This window comes from Salvelinus sp. IW2-2015, linkage group LG4q.2 (assembly GCF_002910315.2).
Source record: "Salvelinus sp. IW2-2015 linkage group LG4q.2, ASM291031v2, whole genome shotgun sequence".
NCBI lineage: Eukaryota > Metazoa > Chordata > Actinopteri > Salmoniformes > Salmonidae > Salvelinus > Salvelinus sp. IW2-2015.
The window spans coordinates 12742063-12765240 of NC_036843.1; the positions used below are offsets into that span (position 1 = coordinate 12742063).

Genomic DNA, 23178 nt, shown 5'->3' on the forward strand with positions numbered 1-23178 from the left:
CCCTTAGCACTTCGCTGAGCCCTTAACGCGGCCCTGACGCCTCACTGGCAGAAGCCACGCTGCCCCACATCTGGAGCCAATTACCCAGGAGGGGCTTTGACATAGCCCCCCACCCTCCCACACTGGATGGCCCAGTCTCACACACACATTCCTCTGCTTTTCACAACATTCTCTCACTCGCTCTCGTTTTTCCCTTCGTTCCCTTCCTGTAAGTCTCTCTGTCTCCCAGTCTATATTTCTATATCCTGTCTTCTCTCACCCCCTAATTTATCTTTTTACATCTACTATGGTACTATTCACACACAATCCGCTTGTCTCTCCGTATTAAACTTGAAATAGGAAAAACAGAACTCACTCTCTGTCCCTACTCCAAAAAGGGGGAAAGTAGTGGTAAAGTGAGCTAGTGAGGTCTCATGCACCCTGACTGGCACAAACTTTCTCTTTCTCACTGTCTCTATCTCTCCATGCCTTTTTCCCTTGCCCTCAACCTGTACCAATTAAGGTGTCACGTTTCCCAGCGGCAGAGTGCTGGTATGAAATATGGACGTGTGAATAAAAGGGACACTTAGCACCAAATCAGCTTTTACGACTGATTTATGGCCTGCTGGTTCTCCCCTCATTTCATCTAAAGGACTGCTGTTTTTATTTTGCTGGGGGAGAGGTAAACTGAGGGGCTCAAAAGCTAATGGAGGGCAAACATACATTGACTTAGTTCTGCAAAGAATAAATAGTACGTTCTCACAATAACAAATAAGTGGTTACTGTCATTCAACATTGACCTGCCCCAAATTGCATTCAACCATCTTGGCTTATCAATTGTTTGGCATAATGCCACTGGTAATGATGGCACATATAGCCTACAGATCTCTTTTGAAGGGTTCACTCTGGTTTATCATGTACCTTTGATATCTCTGTTTATAGCACTGTGAGGACAGTGAGTAGGAAAGAAAGATACTGGTGGATTACACATAATCAGCTCATTTGACCTAGTTCAGTATTCAGTGTGCAGGAGTCTCTAGTCGTACCCAACCTGAAGGGGACGAGAGGTCCAATGTGGCATTAGGTGAGGGGGATAGTGTTGGGGTACTGCCCCTGTGAGGGATGGAGGTAATTGGGTTGGGTCTGAGGGGGTTGATGGGGAGGTGGTTGATGTGGGAGGCATGGTGTTTGTATACTAGCCACATGGGCCTTCTCTTACCAGGGTCACACACAGAGGGCTGGGAATGGAGCTCACCATACCTGGCCCATATTACCCATATTCCCTGTTGTCCCATTTGGCACCAATGCTATGGTTCATTAGCTGCAGCTATAGAGTGTACCTGGGCAGGGAGCCAGAGAATAGAGCTGTCTAGGGTTACAGGAGCATAAATCGTAATGTGGACGGTGAAGGGAATGTGGAAACACTACAGGTGGCAGTTACTTTAGTTGTACCAATGAATACCCTGGACTGTTACAGCCTGGTTGAGGTAGCTGCTTCTGTGTTAATGTGTACAAGAACGTTAACATGCAATTTTAGAGTTTACACCAGAGGTGTGTCCTTGCAAAGAAATGTGTGATTATATGTATGAGAAAGTGTGGTCATGTGTGTTTGTGGAGTACACACCAGAACACGCGTCTGAGTTCAGATGTGTTTAAGTGTGTGATCATAACTCTTGATTTGGGCATGGCAACAGCTGTAGGGAGGAGAGTATAAAAATGGATGAAAAACGGGAGAGAGTTGGAGAAATAGATGGAGACAGTTGGGAAAACAGAGAGACCAAACAAATCACCCTCCATGATCGTATAAACGCCAGCCAGTGAAATGACTGCTGTGGAGAAAAATGTCTGCGGTAGCCTAAGAAAAAAAGACCACTGTCAAGATGAGGAAGTAGGGCATGTAAAAGTAAAGATGAAAAAAACCAAAAGATTGATGATGAGGTATGAAGGAGGAAGATGGCTATCAAATTAACTTTCTTGAGTTCAACAGCAGTCTCAGCCTGCCCTCTGCTGGACTGTATGGTGTAATGCTCCACAAAACTGGCAATGAAAACCAATGTACAGTATTCCTTGGGAATATTCAAAGTGAGGAATGGTTACTCACAGACCATGGATGATGGATCAACTGAATGTGTTTTTACCAGTAATGAAAGTTGTCTCAGGAGGTTGTCTTAGACCACTTTGATGTATTACTGGCACATGTTTGTCTCAGGTAATTCTATTGTATGAGGTCAAATCTCTGTCAGTAATGACTCCATGTCTGACTGAACACACTGACATACACATACATCTGTAGTATTCATGTTAGTCATTCTGGGTTGATAATTGTGAAAAACATATGAAACCACACTATCCTATCTATCTGTCACTTTTATCTCATCACTGTCTTCTTTTTATAAGGGCAGGTAAAAGCTGTTGTTTATAAGACAGGCTCTATCCCTGAGATCTGTAAGAGCCGTGTTAAAAGCTTTGTTTTTTAAGACCATCTCTGTTCCCTGGGATGTGGCCCCTTTATTGGAAGCAGCTGGAAATGAGAGATGTGGGGAGGCGACGTTTGGCAGAGAAGGCTGAGAGGTCAACTCTAACACTAATAACGGCCAGACTTTGATCTTGAGAGAGAGAGAAATATTTACTGACCTCAAAGATTGACAGTGTGGCACAGAATATGACTTTTTCTTTTGCCACAAAGATTGGGGTCAAGGGAGTTTGGAAATGAGGGCAGAGAGAGTGTGTGTCAGAGGAAGATATTCAGAGACAGAGAGGGGTTAAGACTGGAGGGGAGTTAGAACTAACCCATGAGTTAAGGTCATCATTAGCGCTTGCTGGTTACTATCATAGGTCCTCTGAGGCACTCTTTCAGAAGAAAACTCCTTTTTGATTCTGGTGTTATTAGCATTCAGCATAAATCAACTCCACAGCGCCCATTACAACTCAGATTAAAAGCCCACTTGTTTCTACCATGTCTTGCAGCTCATGCCATGTGCCTTTTAATTGCATCTTCACATCTGTGCCAGGTGAGATAGGATATTTTTCACACAAGAACTGTACAAGAGACCTCTGGAGGCTAAATAGCTGTAGTCACACTTTCTGTATATCACAAGAGGGTGCTATTTCCTTATTTATCTGCCGAGGACAGGGGAGTCATTTCGATAGCCTACCCCCATGCTCTGAGGCAACCCTAAACACTGCAAGTGCACTACGGTAGTTATAGTCTTAATAATGCTACTTTTTCACATTATTATATAAATCCTTGATAATAACCGATGAGACGAATATTGACGATACCTTTTACAGTTAGTTGTAGCAAGCCGATTAGTAGGAACAAAATGTAAACAAGTGCATTGAGAAAGAAGAAACTCTATAGAAAGCATTATCGTGCATGGTCGCTACTTCTGTTACTTCCTTTTTACGGAACTTGCCTTGTGCTTCCTTGAAGTAGACCTAGGTCGTTCTCAGAACGTGCGCGCTTTCTGTATAGCCTACATCAGCAGTGTTGTTTTGGGAGGCAAGGTCACACGCGCTGGTCCAGGGAACCGCTCACGACCGAGGGCCAAGAGCACCGTGTGAACGCGTCACCAACAAATGCCCATTGACGAGCAATGTCTTCGAATTGCTCTAGGATGCAACATCGGACTCCAATTCACAGTCAAATATATTGATTTATATTATTTTGAAATTAGGTCAGTATGTAGGAATGCTTTACATGCCTATCGCAATAGCGTAGTTTTAATTTGAGTTTAATAAGTCTCTTGATTTTTTTTTACTTTGAACTTGTTTACGTCTTTTTTCTTTCTTTAGAGGAACAATATGAAGTTCAACGGGTATCTAAAGCTTAGAATTGGTGAGGCGCTGGACCTCAAACCAACTACTTTTTCTCTTCGCCACTCTGTAATGTTCAACAAAACGGCTCCCACTCTAGACCCTTACCTTGTGATAAAGGTGGACGAGTACAAAATTGGGCAAACACATACAAAACAGAAAACCAACATGCCAACTTACAACGAAGAGTTCTGCCTCAATGTCAACGACGGCAAGCATATAGAGTTGGCTGTATTTCATGATGCACCCATAGGGTATGACGACTTTGTTGCCAACTGCATTATTCAATTTGAGGACCTGATCAAAACCTCGAACACAGAAGATACTTTTGAAGGATGGGTGAGTAGCTTTAAAGCGGCAATCATTAGTTAAAACAGTAATAAAGGCGACTCCCTGCCCTGTTCCTATAAAAAGCTGAGAGATGGGGCTGGAGAAATGTAACCACTAGCAAATTATTTTTTTTTACAACAAAACAAAACGCACTATTTTCACATTTGTTCGGGTGGTGCTGAAAATGATGAATACGAAGTTGAACGTTTTGGAAATGACCCTTTAAGCCTTGGGCACTGTGAGGATGAATAGGGACTGATGTGGCTGTCATGACACAATTGTATCCTCTTGGCAATTCACTCAAATAGCCTTTATGAGAAAGCAGAATGAATATAGCCAGACTGTCAGTAAAAAATACCCTGATCATATTTTCCTTTACCTCTCTGAAAAGTTCCCTTGGAGAACCTTTGGGGAATTTGCATATACACATTCCATACTGTACTGTTTGGTGATAAACTAATGCCAAGGGCCAGAGGCAAGGGAATAGGCACTTCTAAATACATCCCCATCAGTAGTGCTACTTGTAGACCTGAGATGCATAGTTTACACTCATTTTGCCATTCCCTTTCCAGTCCTTTCTTTACAGGGCAAGAGCCGATAGTGTCCTTTCCCCATATGGAGCCGCTAATTATAGGCGGCATCTTAGTGAATGTCTGTGTGTTTAGCTTAAGCCTAGTCTCGAAAACCCAGGCCCACATTAGTACATTATAGGAAGCAACACGTCTGTCTAGAGACTAGCTTGAGCCTGTCGGAAAGGCAGAAGCGACATCAGCAAAGGGTCATAACCACACATGCCGTTCTAATGTGTTAATTGTGCTCCCTGCTAGCAGTATGTCCAGCATTGCATTGTAAAGTGTGCTGGAAACCACAACCAGCAGAGACTTTGCATCTAGGGTCGGTGACTTGCATGCACAAACAAGCTGAAGTGTGATAATACCCTATCTTACTGCATCTCATACAGCCACTCAAATACAGCCACTGATAGATGACAGTATCAAAAGAATGACCTGTTATTACTTTCTACATTTCTCTCTCTGGTTGATGTGCATTGCTTTAGGGGCTACATGGATACCTCTTTATACCATTGTAGGCTACTATTGGTTTGGATTATGTTTGTCACTGTAACTGCCCTCTATAACATAGTTTCTCTCGTCTGGTTTACTTTTGGTCCGAGAGAAGTAAACAAAACATTTGAATAATGTGTAACCTGAACCTGTGCGAACTGGGATCATCTGTGTGCCTTGAGACCCACCGTCCTCCAGTGGCTGTCTGGGCTTCTTATTATCTCTTATGGTCGTACAGTCAAATTTTTTACATTTAACCTTTACTTAATTAGGCAAGTCAGTTAAGAACAAATTCTTATTTACAATGACGGCCAAACCCGGACGACGCTGGGCCAATTGTGCACCACCCTATGGGACTCCCAATCACAGCCAGAAGTGATGCAGCCTTGATTCAAACCAGGGACTGCAGTGACACCTCTTACACTGAGATGGAGTGCCTTAGACCGCTGCGCCACTCGGGAGCAATGGTCTGACATACTCAACCTCCTCTGTCATGGTGCCAAAAAGCTATTAAGCAATACTTCACAATGTTGGCTATGAAGCCCAGAGTCAGATGAACTGGTGGATACCATTTTTATGTCTCCGCGTGCAGTTTGAAGGAAGTTGCTAAATAGCGTTAGCGCAAACACTGGTTAGCATTGGCTCTTAAAACTACCTCTAACTTCCTTCATACTGGATGCAAAGACATAAAAATGGTATCCATGAGTTCATTCGACTCTGGGGAAGTATCCCTTTAACCTCTTGAAAAGTAGAATCTGAGATTTTTTTTGCAAAGCTTCCACCAGGGGCCAATCACTGAAGACCAGAGTCAGTGCAGTGGGTGTGTCTGTGAGGTTTTATTGACAGAGATGTGGGCATAGCCTGCCCTCACACTTTATGACATGCACTCTTGACAGCACTTATCTGATAGATCTGAACTGTGAAACTTTCTTTTTGCTTCGTTAGCTGTCTCAGATGAAGTGCTTGGGGCCCTATATGTATGACAAAGAGTAGAGACTAGAAAGTAGGGCACAGGCTTCCACACGCCAACACCACTGTTATTGCTGCTTTCCCAACGTCTGCTTGACGCTCCAAGTCTCTCTCAATCCCATCCCATCCCATCTCCCTTGTTTTATAACCTCTCTTGGCTCAGAGCCAATAACATCACTTTCTCTTTCTCACCTGTGTTCCTCTCTAACCAGCAGGGCAATTCCACGATAACAGAATGATGCTGAGACTCAGATTTCTCACTTTAAAATGTATGTCAAACAAAATACAATGATTGCAAAGTTAAACATACCATAACTCTATGCACAAGGACTACTTTTTAACAATTTCCACTGAACATTTGACAAAATCACATTTACCTGGAAGAACAGCACAAACTGTCATTCTGTTCCAAAATTAGCATCTGCACTGTTTTTTTAAGTAAATGTGTTTTTGAACAATGTTAAAAGTAGTCATTGTGCATAGAGATGTACGGCAGGTAGCCTAGTGGTTAGAGCGTTGGGCCTGTAACCAAAAGGTTGCTGTATCGAATCCCCGAGCTGACAAGGTAAAAATCTGGCATTCTGCCCCTGAACAAGGCAGTAAACCCACTGTTCCCCAGTAGGCCGTCATTGTAAATTACAATTTGTAAAAACAATTTGTTCTTAACTGACTTGCCTAGTTCAATTTAAAAAAAAAAGTCCCCTCAATTATTGCAAACGTTTAAAGTGTTACTGTGGAATTGCTCAGTACAATGTTGCATATTAAACACAAACACAGACTTTACAGAGTGTCTTAAATCTTAGGGGGGGCTATCGGGACACACACATACAATAACTTTACTTCTTATTTCACTGTTACACAGAACCTTGACCAGCACCATAACACTGTGTGCCTCTGCTCCCCATGTCAAAGTACAGAGGAGCAGAGAGAGTCTGTGTTGTGTGTCAGGACAAGCATGCATTACAAGCAGCAGTTTGAGGTGTTAACCTAAAAAATAGCAACTCAAAATAGAAGCATGCAGTCATATCTGTGTCTCATCGGCCTGTGGCTCAGCCTCATGTGCCACCCACCCACTCCTCTCACACCCCACTCACATCCTCAACACTGGGGGACAGTTTCCATTAAGACCCACAACTTACACCTGTGACAACTACAAATAGTGGCCTATGTTGAAACATTTATCAGGTTCATCGAAATTTTGTCTCTTCTACAAAGGGTTGGGGACTGAATACACTAGACTCAGTTTAACTCTAAATGTCTGTCAGCAGCTTCCACTCCCTGAAAAAACCACTTCCTCCATGTGTGTGGCTGTGGCTCAGTCAGGCAAAGTTCCTGCTTTTTAAATTTAGTGTGGTCCTTTTTGCATCAGAGCTTGATTTAGTCTGAACACTTCTGTCTTTATCTGTCTCTGAGGTCCTGACTGCATCAGCTGCTTCACAGAGTACACAGACCCAGGGCTCTCAGAGAACGGGAGCTAACAGTAATGGGTGACAGTAGGCTAATAGTTTGTGTGCTCAGCTGAACACAAAGGAAACATGCGTGGAGGGTGATGTCTTGTCAAGGTCAATAGTTAAGGAATGAGAGAGGTGGAATTATCATAATATTCAACATCTGATGTCGTTCTCTGTCTGGGATTTCCATTTCCAATGTTTCAGCCTCAGCATTAGATCATGTGTGATGTTAGATATGTTCCCTCCTTACAGTGATACAGAACTATCTAACTGACCAAGTATATTGAATGGAGAGACCGGCTGGTAGAGATGACTAAATCAGAATAGAGATGACCCTGCAGTATCAGTCCAATCATGTCACTTTTGTTGTGGGTTGTCAAGGTTTTCCATTGGGGCATCTGTCTGACATGAACCCTCTCTGTAGTTTGTGCTGTAAGCAAGGGCATAACTTTTTGTTGGATATTTGGGGTGGGGGTCAGGGTCAACGGGTTCTGGTGTCAACACCCTTCTAGGGGGGTCTGGGGGCATGTCCCCACGGGAGATGTTTTGTTTTAAAAAGCTCTGAAATTGTTTCTGGTGAATTTGGTCAATATACCCCAATAACAACTGAAAGACAAATATTTCTTTAATCTGTGTTCTTACTCGTAACAGTTCAGAAAGTCACCACCACACCCCTTTAACTACATTTAAATGTTCAAACCCATTATTCTATTTGTGTACCCTTCACCATGCTTGGCTAGTACATGGTCTTGAATAACTAATTTCTTATACCAAATTAACTTAAAATCTGACTCCAGAAACATCTTACTTAGTTACACAATTAAATTGCAGTATTAATTCATAAAATAATTCAGTGACATTCAAAATATAACTCTTCAATATAGATCTAACGATAGACTTCAAAATTAAACAATCAGTGTAGCATCATGCTCAAGCAATAGGCTTCAAAAATACATAGCAACAATTCATTGGCATTCACCATCAAGTACAAAACATACACATTCAATTACCTGTTGCAATCTTATATAAAGGTGGGCATATAGTGGTACAGAGAGGGGTCAGATTTTCAGTCTCAATTCTCTAAAATGTACCAAATACCTGTTTACGCCCATCACTGACAGAAATAGAATGTTGGCATATTGTTTTAATTTCTATGGTATCCAGCTTCTCCTGGTGAATGACAAATGGCAACATGGTTCAATCTGCTTTGTGTCATTGTTGAGAGCAGCCACGTCTTCAATCTCCATGACAACCAAATGAAATCAGCAGGCAACAACATTTGTTATAGCACTTGGGCTCCAGTCAGCAAAGATGAGAAGTTGAACCGATAGTTCCAATCTGTGTTCGATGTAAATTGCTGTGCAACATGCTTTACCAGACTGCCTTATAACTCAAATTCCAAATTCTCACCTGATGACCTGATCGCCCTCTCCCTGTGCCTCAATATGGGCAGTGCTTTCCCTCTTTCTACTGACTGTCTCTGACGCCTGCCATGTCTACCAAATGAAATCAGAATGAAGGCAGCAACTGTTTTGTTATAGCATTGGGCTACAGTCAGAAAAGATGAGTAATTGAACATATTCATTTTATAACAAATTCTCACCTGATGACCTGTTTGTCCTCTCCCTGCCTCAACATGGGCAGTACACTCTCAATCTCTCTATTGCCTGTCTTTGAACCCTCCCATAATCATATGATCAAATACCATTATCATATGAAAAAAATGTCTGACCGTAACAATGGGTTAGCTTATTAACATAAATTAGATTCTGCTTTTATTAGCTTTTTTTTTTTTTTTTTTACTGTTTGGCAATAGGTATAGCTAGCTAGCTCACAACATAGTCCCAGTCTAATATGAATTGTACAGTGTAATGTAGTTAGCTAGCTAGCTATGTAGCCATTAATTAATTTGGTACCTCCATTAAGGGCACTAATTACTTTTTCAATAGGGTGAACAGTGACTCACTAAGTGCTGCTCATCTGGAACTGCAGTTGAAAAGGGGAAGATACTGTGCTAGCGAGCTAAAATACCAAATCTAGCATTGCATCACTCACTATAAAACTATTTTTACACAATTATCTCATCACCAATAAATAGTTCACTAGTTACACAGGAACATAGGAATAGATTTATGAAATGTTCATGAACTTTTACTTGTTTTAAAATGTCAAAACATTCATACATTGGATTGCTCGTGAATATAACTACCCAGGGCTCAAAATAACTTTTTTCATCACCGGGACAGAATCATCCCAAAGGGCAACTTTTAACATCCCGAACTGTAGATGACCATCCCACATTAAAATACACTATACATACAAAAGTATGTGGACAGCCCTTCAAATGAGTGGATTCAGCTATTTCAGCCACACCCGTTGCTGACAGGTTTATAAAACCGAGCACACAGCCATGCAATCTCTATAAACAAACATTGGCAGTAGAGCTGCCCCGGTGAACTGTAAGTGCTGTTATTGTGAAGTGGAAATGTCTAGGAGCAACAACGGCTTAGCCACAAAGTGGTAGGCCACACAGGCTCACAGAACGGGACCGCCGAGTGCTGAAGCACGTAGTGAGTAAAAATCGCCTGTCCTCGGTTGCAACACTCACTAGAAAGTTCCAAACTGCCTCTGGAAGCAACTTCAGCAACATAACTGTTCGTCGGGTGCTTCATGAAATGGGTTTCCATGGCCAAGCAGCCGCACACAAGCCTAGATCACCATGCGCAATGCCAAGCGTCGGCTGGAGTGGTGTAAAGCTCGCTGCCGTTGGGCTCTGGAGCAGTGGAAACATGTTCTCCTGGAGTGATGAATCACACTTCACCATCTGGCAGTCCAACGGACAAATCTGAATTTGGCGGATGCCTGGAGAACGCTACCTGCCCGAATGTGTAGTGCCAACTGTAATGTTTGGTGGAGGAGGAATAATGGTCTGGGGATTTTCTTCATGGTTCGAGCTAGGCCCCTCAGTTCCAGTGAAGGGAAATCTTAATGCTACAGCATACAATGACATTCTAGATGATTCTGTGTTTCCAACTTTGTGGCAACAGTTTGGGGAAGATCCTTTCCTGTTTCAGCATAATGCCCCCATGCACAACGCGATGTCCATACAGAAATGGTTTCTCGAGATCGGTGTGGAAGGACTTGACTAAAGAGTACTACTGAAATAGATAAATGGGACTGTCAACTGATCCAGAAATGTGACTAAAAAGCAGTGCTGGAAAAAGTACCCAATTGTCATACTTGAATGTAAGTAAAGATGCCTTAATAGAAAATGACTCAAGTAAAAGTAACCCAGTAAAATACTACTTGAGTAAAAGTCTAAAAGTATTTGGTTTGAAATATACTTAAGTATCAAGAGTAAAAGTATAAATAATTTACAATTCCTTACTAAGCAAACCAGATGGCACCATTTTCTTGTATTTTAAATGTATGGATAGCCAGGGGCACACTCCAACACTGACATAATTTACAAATAAAGCATTTGTGTTTAGTGAGTCCACCAGATCAGAGGCAGTAGGGATGACCAGGGATGTTCTCTTGATAAGTGTGTGAATTGGACCATTTTCCTATCCTGCTAAGCATTCAAAATGTAATGAGTACTTTTGGATGTCAGGGGAAATGTTTGGAGTAAAAAGTACAATATTTTCTTTAAGGAATGTAGTGAAGTAAAAGTAGTCAAAAAAATAAATAGTAAAGTAAATTACAGATACCCCCCAAAACTACTTAAGTAGTACTTTGAAGTATTTTTACTTCAGTACTTTACACCACTGCTTAAAAGGCCAACACTGGAATAATATTCTAATCTATTTTGCCTAAATGTACGGGTAACTGACAAAATAAAAGAAACACTTGAGTAAATGAGGGATACAATATATTGAAAACAGGTACTTCCACACAGATATAGTTCCTGAGTTAATTAAGCAACTAACATCCCATCATGCTTAGGGTCATGTAAGATATAATAATGCCCAGTTGCCCATCAGTTTGGCTACCATGGCTAGAATAAATAATCTCATGGAGTTTAAAGGGTGTGTGTGTGTGTGTGTGTCAGTGTCAGTCAGTCACCAGATCTCAAACCAATTGAAGACTTATAGAAGATTCTGGAGCTGCGCCTGAGACAGCGTTTCCCACCACCATCAACAAAACAACAAATTATGGAATTTCTCCTTGAAGAATGGTGTTGCATCCCTTAGAGTTTCAGACACTTGTAGAATCTGTCAAGGCGAATTGAAGCTGTTCTGTCGGCTCGTTGTGGCCCAACGCACTAAGACACTTTATGTTGGTGTTTCCTTTGTTTTGGCAGTTACTTGTACATAAATAATTAGCCTACATCTCAAAGTGTAGCCTAGGTGATATGTCCACACTGCTGACATGAGGGAGGCGCCAGAAAATGTAGCCAAACTTTTAATTACATAAATATAGGCTAAATGCCACTCATGTTTGACAAATTTAATGTAGGATAATTAACATTAACGTCTAAAGGCTTGATTCTGTTGACATACTCGAGGCACGGTTCGTTCAGATCAAATGGGTGTGTTCCCGCTAATTGTGTTCCCGCTAATTGCATATTGGAACATTCCCATGTAGCCTATACTGCCGTATGCGCGTTGCTGTGCTTACTCGGAACTGCCGGCTGCCTCTGGGGACCAGGCGCAACCAAAAGCATATTTGGTGGCGGGGGGATCCAATAATAAAATTAGGAATGAGGAACATAAAGCCAGTAGCTGCCTGGCACTTTACAGTGGGGACATGTTTTCCAATCAATCAAACTAATCATGGTAAGATATTAACGGGGGTCAAATTGACTTGTTTCTAATATTGGGGCAGTCATGACTCCCTGACTCCCTGTCCCCATGCCCCCGGCAAGTTACTCACCTGGCTGTAAGTAACCTCACTTTCCATTTTAGTGGTTTGTGCATGGCTTCTGCAGCACTGTGGAGCTCCTTCAGGTTTCTCACTGTGGGCCTAATACAAACCTTTTGGTCTCTGTCAGTCTCATTATGTCTGTCTATGTGTGTAGGTCTTCTTTATACTTACAGTGCATTCAGAAAGTATTCAGACCCCTTGACTTTTTCCACATTTTATTATGTTACAGCCTTTTTCTAAAATGTATTTTTGTCATCAATCTACACAACCTCATGCTGACAAGGCAAAAACAGTTTTTTTGGCAAATGTATGAAAAATAAAAATGTAAATATTACATTTACATAAGTATTCAGACCCTGTACTTTGTCTAAGCAACTTTGGCAGCGATTACAGCCTCGAGTCTTCTTGGGTATGACGCTACAAGCTTGGCACGCCTGTATTTGGGGAGTTTATCCCATTATTCTCTGCAGATCCTCTCAAGCTCTGTCAGGTTGTATGGGGAGCGTTGCTGCACAGCTATTTTCAGGTCTTTGCAGAGATATTGATCGGGTTCAAGTCCGGGCTCTGGCTGGGCCTCTCAAGGACATTGAGACTTGTCCCGAAGCCACTCCTGCGTTGTCTTGGCTGTGTGCTTACTGTTGTCCTGTTGGAAGGTGAACCTTTGTCCAAGTCTGAGAACCTGCTCCAGAGCACTCAGGACTTCATCAAAGATCTCTCTGTTCTTTGCTCCGTTCATCTTTCCCTCAATCCTGACTAGTCTCCCAGTCTCTGCCGCTAAAAAATATCCCCACAGCATGATACTGCCACCACCATGCTTCACCGTAGGGATGGTGCCAGGTTTCCTACAGACGTGACGCTTGGCATTCAGGCCAAAGAGGTCAATCTTGGTTTCATCAGACCAGAGAATCTTGTTTCTCATGGTCAGAGTCCTTTAGGTGCCTTTTGACAAACTCCCAGTGGGCTGTCCTGTGCCTTTTACTGAGTGACTTCCGTCTGCTCCTCTACCATAAAGGCCTGATTGGTGGAGTGCTGCAGAGATGGTTGTCCTTCTGGAGGTTCTCCCATCTCCACATAGGAACTCTACAGCTCTGTCAGAGTGACTGTCAGGTTCTTGGTCACCTCCCTGACCAAGGCCCTTCTCCCCCGATTGCTCAGTTTGGCCGGGCAGCCAGCTCTAGGAAGAGTCTTGGTGGTTCCAAACTTCTTCTATTTGAGAATGATGGAGGCCACTGTGTTCTTGAGGCATTTCAATGCTGCAGAAATGTTTTGGTACCTTTCCCCAGATCTGTGCCTCGACATAATCCTGTCTTGGAGCTCTACGGACAATTGCTTCGATCTAATGGCTTGGTTTTTGCTCTCTGGTGTGTGCCTTACCAAATCATGTCCAATCAATTGAATTTACCACAAGTGTACTCCAATCAAGTTTTAGAAACATCTCAAGGATGATCAATGGGAACAGGATGCACCTGAGCTCAATTTCGTGTCGCATAGCAATGGGTCTGAATACTTATGTAAATAAGGTATTTCTGTTTTCGCTTTGTCGTTATGGGGTATTGTGTAGCGATTGCTGAATATTTTTATTTATTTAATTCATTTTAGAATAAGGCTGTAACGTAACAAAATGTGAGAAGAGTCAAGGGGTCTGAGTACTTTCCAAAATCGCTGTATGCCTATGTCTGTGTGAGATGGGTGTTATTTTCACTGGAGCAGGGTGTCATTTGAATTGAGCTTGCTCAACCAGCTGGACCTGCTCTCTAGTCTCTTCACCACATTGCTCACATTCTCCCCACATTACATACACACTCAACCCTTCCCAACACACACCTACATACCGGTATGTTAAAGAAAGACCTAACAATGCAGACGTTTTTATCTCAATATCAAATCATTTCTGGGTAACAATTAAGTACCCTTCTGTGATTGATTGTTTTGAATTAAAATGGTAAAAAAGAAACAGAAGTAGTTTCTTAGTAAAGAGCAATTTCTCAAGAAATATTTTTCTAGGACTGTCTTGGAGTGTTCTGAGTGGGGAGGTAAACTGAAAACTAGCTGTTATTGGCAGAGGTTTGGAACTCTTTCTTATTGGTCTATTAACTATATTACCGCCTGGTGATGTCACCAGGCAGGCCAAAACATCATCCCACCAAAACCAAGCGTCCTTTTCTAACAGCTCTTACACTAAAAGGACATCATCATATTTTTCACAGTATTATCCCAAGCTTAGTGTGGAAATATATATAAAACACAGGAAAATCATGTTTGACTGCACTGGGCCTTTAAATAGTCTAGTCTAATGTCTCCTGTGTTTGTGTGCAGGTGGACCTGGAGCCAGAGGGCAAGGTGTACATACTCATAGCACTCAATGGCTCCTTCATTGATGGTAAGAGTTTTTTTTCACTGTATCTCACACTAACCCTCTATCTATTTCATCCATCGATGGCACTACTATCTCTCTCCCTCCCTCTCTGTTCCTATCTTTTTAATTTCTCTTACACTGAGACAGCATACATTCTTTCAACTCCTTAAATATTCAGTAACATTTTGTTCTATTCGACCCTCTAAAGTTAAGTCTGTCTGTCTGTCTGGCTGCTTCAACAGTCACTGATGCAGCTGATAACTAACAGGCTGTCAAACAGACATTCGGCGTCACAAAAACCTGGTTGTGTGTGTGCGTTTGTGCATGCCTGTGACTGACTTACTGTAAGACATACTGTAGATGCTTTGACTGATGGGAATCCTATCTCCTTTGTTTCCTTTCAGATAAAAGCAACAATGTTCTATCATCCATATTTCATGTCTGAATAAAATACTTCCCTCTAGCAATTTGTATAGTGCTCTGCCGTGGTTTTATCACCACTGAAAATCATCAAGACCTTATCTAAACTGCATCTGACCTGTATACCCTGTAAATCAAAACTGCACTTAGCTCTGCACATTTCTCTCACTTTATCATAATATCATTCATAAACCTCTCCATTCTGAAGGTCAATTCCCTAATATTATAATAATATTTAATTTGTAAAGAGTATACGAGTACGATTGGGATAGGTCATGAATGCTTTAGGGAGGTTCCGTCCATGAAATAACACATTAAACCCTAGTTTTTGCTGTGGCAAATCATACATCATTCAATAGCTGACATTTGAGTGCCATTCTCAGTGTAGTACTCCACCATCTGTCTCAGGACTCTAAAACATAGAACTTTCCGCTGTTCGTATGTGGTTTTAGCACCTCACAAATATAACAATAGCTCAACTATTACTCTAGACAGACACACACACAGACATACACACTCACCTATAGACATGCACACACTCATCAATAGTACCATACATGATATGATCAGTGACATGTATTCATGGATGCCAAGGGAAGCCAGGCTTCCCCCAAAAATGTACCAAGAAAAAAACATATAAAATAAACTCCTTCAAGACTGTTGGAAAAGCATTCCAGGTGAAGCTGGTTAAAGAATGCCAAGAGTGTGCAAAGCTGTCAGGGTGGCTATTTGAATTCTCAAATATAAAATATATTTTGATTTGTTAAACACTTTTTTTTGGTTACAACATGCCATGTGTGTTATTTCATAGTTTTGATGTCTTCACTATTATTCTACAATGTAGAAAATAGTAAAAATAAAGAAAAACCCTTGAATGAGTAGGTGTTCTAAAACTTTAGACTGGTAGTGCAGTCTCTCTGTGTTTTATAAATGTCCTTCAATTCACAAGAGGCTGAACGTATCTCACTGGAGAAAGCATCCAAATGAACAAAACAGCACCCCTCTGTCTCAGTATGTGTAGCGTATCTATCTGATGCTGTCTGGTCAGAAAGAGTATGACATGGTTGCCGCCAGTAATATTGAATGCAAGGGAAGCCAGCAAGTATTTGGCCTCCCTTGGTAATAGCCAATCAGCTATTAAACTGAATGAGCTCAGCTTTGAATGGCCCCGGTGCAACAAAAACATTTTTCAAGGGTAGACAGTTTGGATTTGGCTTCAGACCAATCACATCACAGGCCAATCATTACTGACAGAAAAACACTTGAATTGTGTTGTTCTCCGGTGGCTAGCTAGCTAAAATCGTCCCTTTCCTAAATTAGCCATGGATAGAGATAGGGATTTGGACTTAATTCTCCATACTGGTCAATCATTAAAACGGCGATTCTGATCCAACCATAAATTCGTACATTGTGCCCCTGGCTTGAGAGGATGGAAGTTCAACGTGTAGCTAGATTGTAGTATGCTAATGTTAACTAGCTGGCCTGGCCTGTCGTTGCCCATGAAAGGAAGTTAGGCTAGCGAGCAAGTATTTTAGCCAGGTAGCCTAGGTCAACAAAAATTAAAGTGTGTACTGTGACAGTCATAGACCATTTAGGCAACATGAAGGGAGAGAAATACTCCTTAGAATCAATTTGAAAGAAATAAGCTTTTTGTGCTTATTGAACATTTCTGGGATCTTTTGTTTCAGCTCATGAAACATGGGACCAACACTTTACATGTTGCGTTTATATTTTTGTTCACTGTAGTTGTCACTATTAGACTAAGCATAGGTGATAAGATGTTGAAATGGTGCTGGAATAGGGGAGACAGCTCCAGTTCTTTGCGACTTGCGGTAACTCTCTGTGGCTCTAAATAAATAGTTGTTTAGTAGTGTGAAAATGTCAGAAACATTACCTTGCTCTACCATGCTGTAAGTCATGTAACTGTTTGCTACATGCAATATGTTTTGTGGACTTCACCGGACAGATGTTGCTCTCTGGTTTTGTAATGAAACGTGTGGTTGACTTTATTCTGCCACTGTCTTTTTATTGCCTCAGGCCTATATGTCATGGTGGTAAGGCATGTGAGCTAACAGGTTATAGAGCAATCAACGCATTTATCACAACACCGGTTGTAGTATGGCTTTTTTGTCCTGGATTGGCTTCCCTGGTGATTTTACCCACGCACCAATTTTTGGGGGTGGGCTATTTACAGATGGGTTGTGTACCGGTGCAATGATTGGTAAGCTGCTCTGACAGCTGATGCTTAAAGTTAGTGAGGGAGATATAAGTCTCCAGCTTCAGTGATTTTTGCAATTCGTTCCAGTCATTGGCAGCAGAGAACTGGAAGGAAAGGCGGCCAAAAGAGGTGTTGGCTTTAGGGATGACCAGTGAAATATACCTGCTGGAGCGCGTGCTACAGGTGGGTGCTGCTATGGTGACCAGTGAGCTGAAATAGGGCGGAGCTATACCTAGCAAAGACTTATAGATGACCTGGAGCCAATGGGTTTGGCGACGAATATGAAGCGAGGGCCAGCCAACGAGAGCATACAGGTCGCAGTGGTGGGTAGTATATGGGGCTTTGGTGACAAAACGGATAGCACTGTGATAGCAAATTGGATGTAGTCTGAGTAGAGTGTTTGTTACGAATCCCTTTGGCCCGACAGTCTAGGGGGGATAGTAATGGGACCCGTAACACAACTCATGCAAATTATAGTAGTGAAAACGTAACAGTGAGAACAGATAACAGACAACTTAATTACCGTCAAACACTAAATGTTTATTTATAAACACACGGTAAATGGGGGGGAGCAGGAAAAGGGGCTGAGCGGGACCCAAGGAATGAAAGAATAATAATTCAAAAACACCCCTAAGCTAGACTAGCCTACTTCACAAACAGCTAACTAACTAACCAAAAATACAGGGGGTGGTCCGCCCAGTTCTAACTAGTGTTTTTAACAATGTTTAACTACGGGTAGTGTAGCCCAAGGGCGACTTGTCTGGTTACCCCCTTTTCCCACCATCAAACAAACACTCAAACACCATAACCAAAACAATACTCACAGGTGGGGACAAAGTGACATGCAGTTGCAAACCACACAAGCGATCTACAGACAGAAGGCATGTTACAAAGAGATTGCGCTGGGGAGAAAACAACTGACAGGGGTTTTAAACCAAGGGAAAGGGACTGTGATTGGGTAAGGGAAAAGGAGCAGGTGTCTTCCGATTAGCGACTGATTGATGACTGATTGGGGAATGATTATTGTCACCTGTGAGTAGGGGAGAAGGAGAGAAAAGAAATACACACAGGATACACACAGAACACTTGTATCCGTAACAGTGTTAAAGGCTATTTTGTAAATTACATCGTCCAGGATCGGTAGGATGGTCAGTTTTAGGAGGGTATGTTTGGCAGCATGAGTGAAGGATGCTTTGTTGCGAAATAGGAAACCGATTCTAGATTGAATTTTGGATTGGAGATGCTTAATGTGAGTCTGGAAGGAGAGTTTACAGTCTAACCAGACACCTAGGTATTTGTAGTTGTCCACATATTCTAAGTCAGAGCCGTCCAGAGTAGTGATGCTCGAGTGGCGGGCGGGTGCGGGCAGCAATCGGTAGAAGAGCAGGCATTTAGTTTTACTTGCATTTAAGAGCAGTTGGAGGCCACGGAAGGAGTGTTGCATGGCATTGAAGCTCGTCTGGAGTTTTGTTAACACAGTGTCTGATGAAGGGCCAGATGTATACAGAATGGTGTGGTCTGCGTAGAGGTGGATCAGAGAATCACTAGCAGCAAGAGCGACATTGATGTATACAAAGAAAAGTTTTGGCCCGAGAATTGAACCCTGTGGCACCCCCATAGAGACTGCCAGAGGTCCGGACAACAGGCCCCCCGATTTGACACAATGAACTCTATCTGAGAAGTAGTTGGTGAACCAGGCGAGGCAGTCATTTGAGAAACCAAGGCTGTTGAGTCGGCCGATAAGAATGCAGTGATTGACAGAGTCGAAAGCCTTGGCCAGGTCGATGAAGACGGCTGCACAGTATTGTCTTTTATTGATGGCGGTTATGATATCGTTTAGGACCTTGAGTGTGGCTGAGGTGCACCCATGACCCGCTCGGTAACCAGATTGCATAGCGGAGAAGGTACGGTGGGATTCGAAATGGTCGGTGATCTGTTTGTTAACTTGGCTTTCGAAGACTTTAGAAAGGCAGGGTAGGATAGATATAGGTCTGCAACAGTTTGGGTCTAGAGTGTCTCCCCCTTTGAAGAGGAGGATGACCGCGGCAGCTTTCCAATCTTTGGGGATCTCAGACGATACCAAAGAGAGGTTGAACAGGCTAGTAATAGGGGTTGCAACAATTGCGGCGGAACATTTTAGAAAGAGAGGGTCCAGATTGTCTAGCCCAGCTGATTTGTAGGGGTCCAGATTTTATAGCTCTTTCAGAGCATCAACTATCTGGATTTGTGTGAAGGAGAAATGGGGGAGGCTTGGGCAAGTTGCTGTGGGGGGTGCAGAGCTGTTGGCTGGGATAGGGGTAGCTAGGTGGAAAGCATGGCCAGCCGTAAAAAAATGCTTATTGAAATTCTCGATTATCGTAGATTTATCGGTGGGGACAGTGTTTCCTAGCCTCAGTGCAGTGGACAGCTGGGAGGAGGTGCTCTTATTCTCCATGGACTTTACAGTGTCCCAGAACCTTTTGGAGTTTGTGCTACAGGATGCAAATTTCTGTTTGAAAAAGCTAGCCTTTGCTTTCCTAACTGCCTGTGTATATTGGTTCCTGACTTCCCTGAAAAGTTGCATATCGCAGGGGCTATTCAATGCCAATGCAGTACGCCACAGGATGTTTTTGTGCTGGTCATGGGCAGTCAGGTCTGGAGTGAACCAAGGGCTATATAACTTTTCTTAGTTAATTTGTTTTTGAATGGGGCATGCTTATTTAAGATGGTGAGGAAAGCACTTTTAAAGAATAACCAGGCATCCTCTACTGACGGAATGAGGTCAATACCCTACCAGGATACCCGGGCCAGGTCGATTTGAAAGGCCTGCTCGCTGAAGTGTTTTAGGGAGCGTTTGACAGTGATGAGGGGTGGTCGTTTGACCGCGGACCCATTACGGACGCAGGCAGTGATCGCTGAGATCCTGATTGAAGACAGCAGAGGTGTATTGATTTGGGCAGGTTGGTCAGGACGGTATCTATGAGGGTGCCCATGTTTACGGATTTAGGGTTGTACCTGGTAGGTTCCTTGATAATTTGTGTGAGATTGAGGGCATCTAGTTTAGATTTTAGGACGGCCGGTGTGTTAAGCATATCCCAGTTTAGGTCACCTAACAGTACAAAGTCTGAAGATAAATAAGGGGCAAATAATTCACATATGGTGTGCAGGGCACAGCTGGGGGCTGAGTGGGGTCTATAACAAGCAGCAACAGTGAAAGACTTATTTCTAGAAAGGTGTATTTTTAAAAATAGAAGCTCGATCTGTTTGGGCACAGACCTGGATAGCATGACAGAACTCTGCAGGCTATCTCTGCAGTAGATTGCAACTCCACCCCCTTTGGCAGTTCTATCTTGGCGGAAACTGTTGTAGTTGGGGATGGAAATATCAGAATTTTTAGTGGCCTTCCTAAGCCAGGATTCAGACACTGCTAGGACATCAGGGTTGGCGGAGTGTGCTAAAGCAGTGAATAAAACAAACTTAGGGAGGAGGCTTCTGATGTTAACATGCATGAAACCAAGGCTTTTACGGTAACAAAGATAGCGCCTGGTGAATAGGAGTGGAACTGGGGGCTACACGGCCTGGGTTAACCTCTACATCACAAGAGGAACAGAGTAGGATAAGGGTACGGCTGAAGGCTATTAAAACTGGTCGTCTATTGAATTGGGGACAGAGAATAAAAGGAGCAGATTTCTGGGAGTAGTAGAATAGATTCAGGGCATAATGTTCAGACAATGGTATGGTAGGATGTGAGTACAGTGGAGGTAAACCTAGGTGTTGAGTGACGATGAGAGAGGATTCGTCTCTTGAGGCACCAGTTAAGCCAGGGGAGGTCTCCGCATGTGTGTGGGGTGGGACAAAAGAGCTATCTAAGGCATTTTGAGTGGGACTGAGGGCTCTACAGTGAAATAAAACAGTAAGAACTAGCCAAGACAGCAGTAGACAAGGCATATTGACACTAGAGAGAGGCATAAAGCAAACACAGGTGTTGATCAGGAGAGCTAAGACAACAACGGGTAAATGGCGATGAATGGGCAGAGCGGGTTGGTTAGGACATACTGGACCTGAGTTCGAGGCTGGGGCCGACAGGGAAACAGAATGAGGTACCGTGTTATTGAAGCAGTACAGGGGGCATCAGCTGTGTAGCCGAGTGATCATAGGGTCAAAAGAGCAGCAATAGGTGAGTCAGGGTGCTGTTCGGTAGTCACTACTACGCTAGGCGAGCAGGGGACACAGAGTTCAGAAAAGCTAGCGGGCCGGGGCTAATAGGTGGTTCTTCGGCGACATCGTAACAGTTGAGACCCCAGTTGAGGCCTGTTGAGACCCCCTCGGACGGTTACGCCGGTAGACCAGTCGTGATGGATCGGCGGGGCTCCGTGTCGGCAGTAAAAGGGCCAATTGGAAAAATAGGTATTATAGCCCAAGAATTGGCTGAAGGACCTCTTTGGCTAGCCGGGAGATGGGCCTAGCTCGAGGCTAGTTCTAGGCTAACTGGATGCTTGCTTCGGGACAGAGACGTTAGCCAGGAGTAGCCACTCGGATAGCAGCTAGCTAGCTGCGATGATCCGGTGTAAAGGTTCAGAGCTTGCAGTTGGAATCCCAATACTGTCTGACCCCCATCCCATTCTGTTCCCATGTTCTAAGATGACGCCACGGGGAATGTGAAGGTGTTTAAGCAGTTCAACAGGAAGAGGCAGGGGGCCGTGAAACGCAAAATTCACCAGGTCAACGGACACAAGTTCATGTCCACATTCCTACGGCAGCCCACCTTCTGCTTCCACTGCAAAGAGTTCATCTGGTAAGGACACATACACACACAACATGTTTTACTATTCTTGAGGGGACCTAAAATGGATTTCCATTCAGGTACCCTAACACTAACCTTAACTCCTAACCCTAATTGTAACCCTAAGCCTAATCCCTATATTGAAATTAGTCTTTGGGAGAATGTTCCTTGGTTTACTGTCCTTGTGGGGACTTTTGGGGATTTCCGGTACCCACAAGGGTAGTAATACAAGACCACACACTCCACTGCTCTCACCTCATAGAGTTCATCTAACGTGTTACACATAGTGATAGTATTGTCGATTGTTTATAATAGAAACAGCCCTTTACAATATATTTCATATGTAAACATTATGCTTTGCATGATTCCTGACTGTCAGGTCTTCTGTTACAGGGGTGTTTTTGGGAAGCAGGGTTACCAATGCCAAGGTGAGTGACCCTTTTTCTCCTTTTCACTGTTTTCTTTCTTGGGTCTTTCTTTCTGCTCAAACCCCCAGTCTTTCTTTTCTCTCACTCTTATTCACACCATTTCTGTGACCACCAGCCCACTCAGAAAGGAAGTCAGTGCTACACCACAGAGACTGAGCTCTCTCTCACACGGCCTGTTTTTATTATTGAGCTGCTGAACCCAAAACCCAATCATCTCACAGTGCCCGGCCTCTATCTCAAATAATTAAGCCACATGGTCTTTCTCAGAAACAATTTATTAAAATCCCCAGTGTTTCAGCAGGAAGCTGATGTCTTTGTCAGGGTTTATTTCACACTTAATGGCTGTGTTAATGAAAGACATGGTTTTATTGCTGTTTTGATTCATTCTCTGTCTGTTTCCAGTATGCACTTGTGTGGTTCACAAGCGATGTCATCAGTTGGTTGTCACGGTGTGTCCACGCATGAAGAAGCCTGTCAAGGAGCTGGTGAGACAACATACAAAGACGAGCCATTTGAATG

General features: G+C 43.0%; 1 protein-coding gene across 4 annotated transcripts in view; it reads left to right on the forward strand.

Annotated features, from left to right (window-relative positions):
- The first annotated feature begins 3212 nt into the window (after window positions 1-3212).
- prkcha (protein kinase C, eta, a) overlaps window positions 3213-23178 on the forward strand; it is a 53733-nt gene continuing 33767 nt past the window's right edge. The window contains exons 1-6 of one of the 4 annotated variants that reach the window (XM_023986706.2): window positions 3213-3656; window positions 3775-4134; window positions 14792-14855; window positions 22090-22243; window positions 22625-22659; window positions 23062-23144. In XM_023986706.2, coding sequence (XP_023842474.1) covers window positions 3784-4134; window positions 14792-14855; window positions 22090-22243; window positions 22625-22659; window positions 23062-23144 — 687 coding nt within the window. In that variant the 5' untranslated portion in view covers window positions 3213-3656; window positions 3775-3783. Of the gene's footprint in view, window positions 4135-14791; window positions 14856-17877; window positions 18633-22089; window positions 22244-22624; window positions 22660-23061; window positions 23145-23178 lie in introns of those variants that run through there. The other 3 variants (XM_023986705.2, XM_070443376.1, XM_070443377.1) reach the window with 3 other exon arrangements.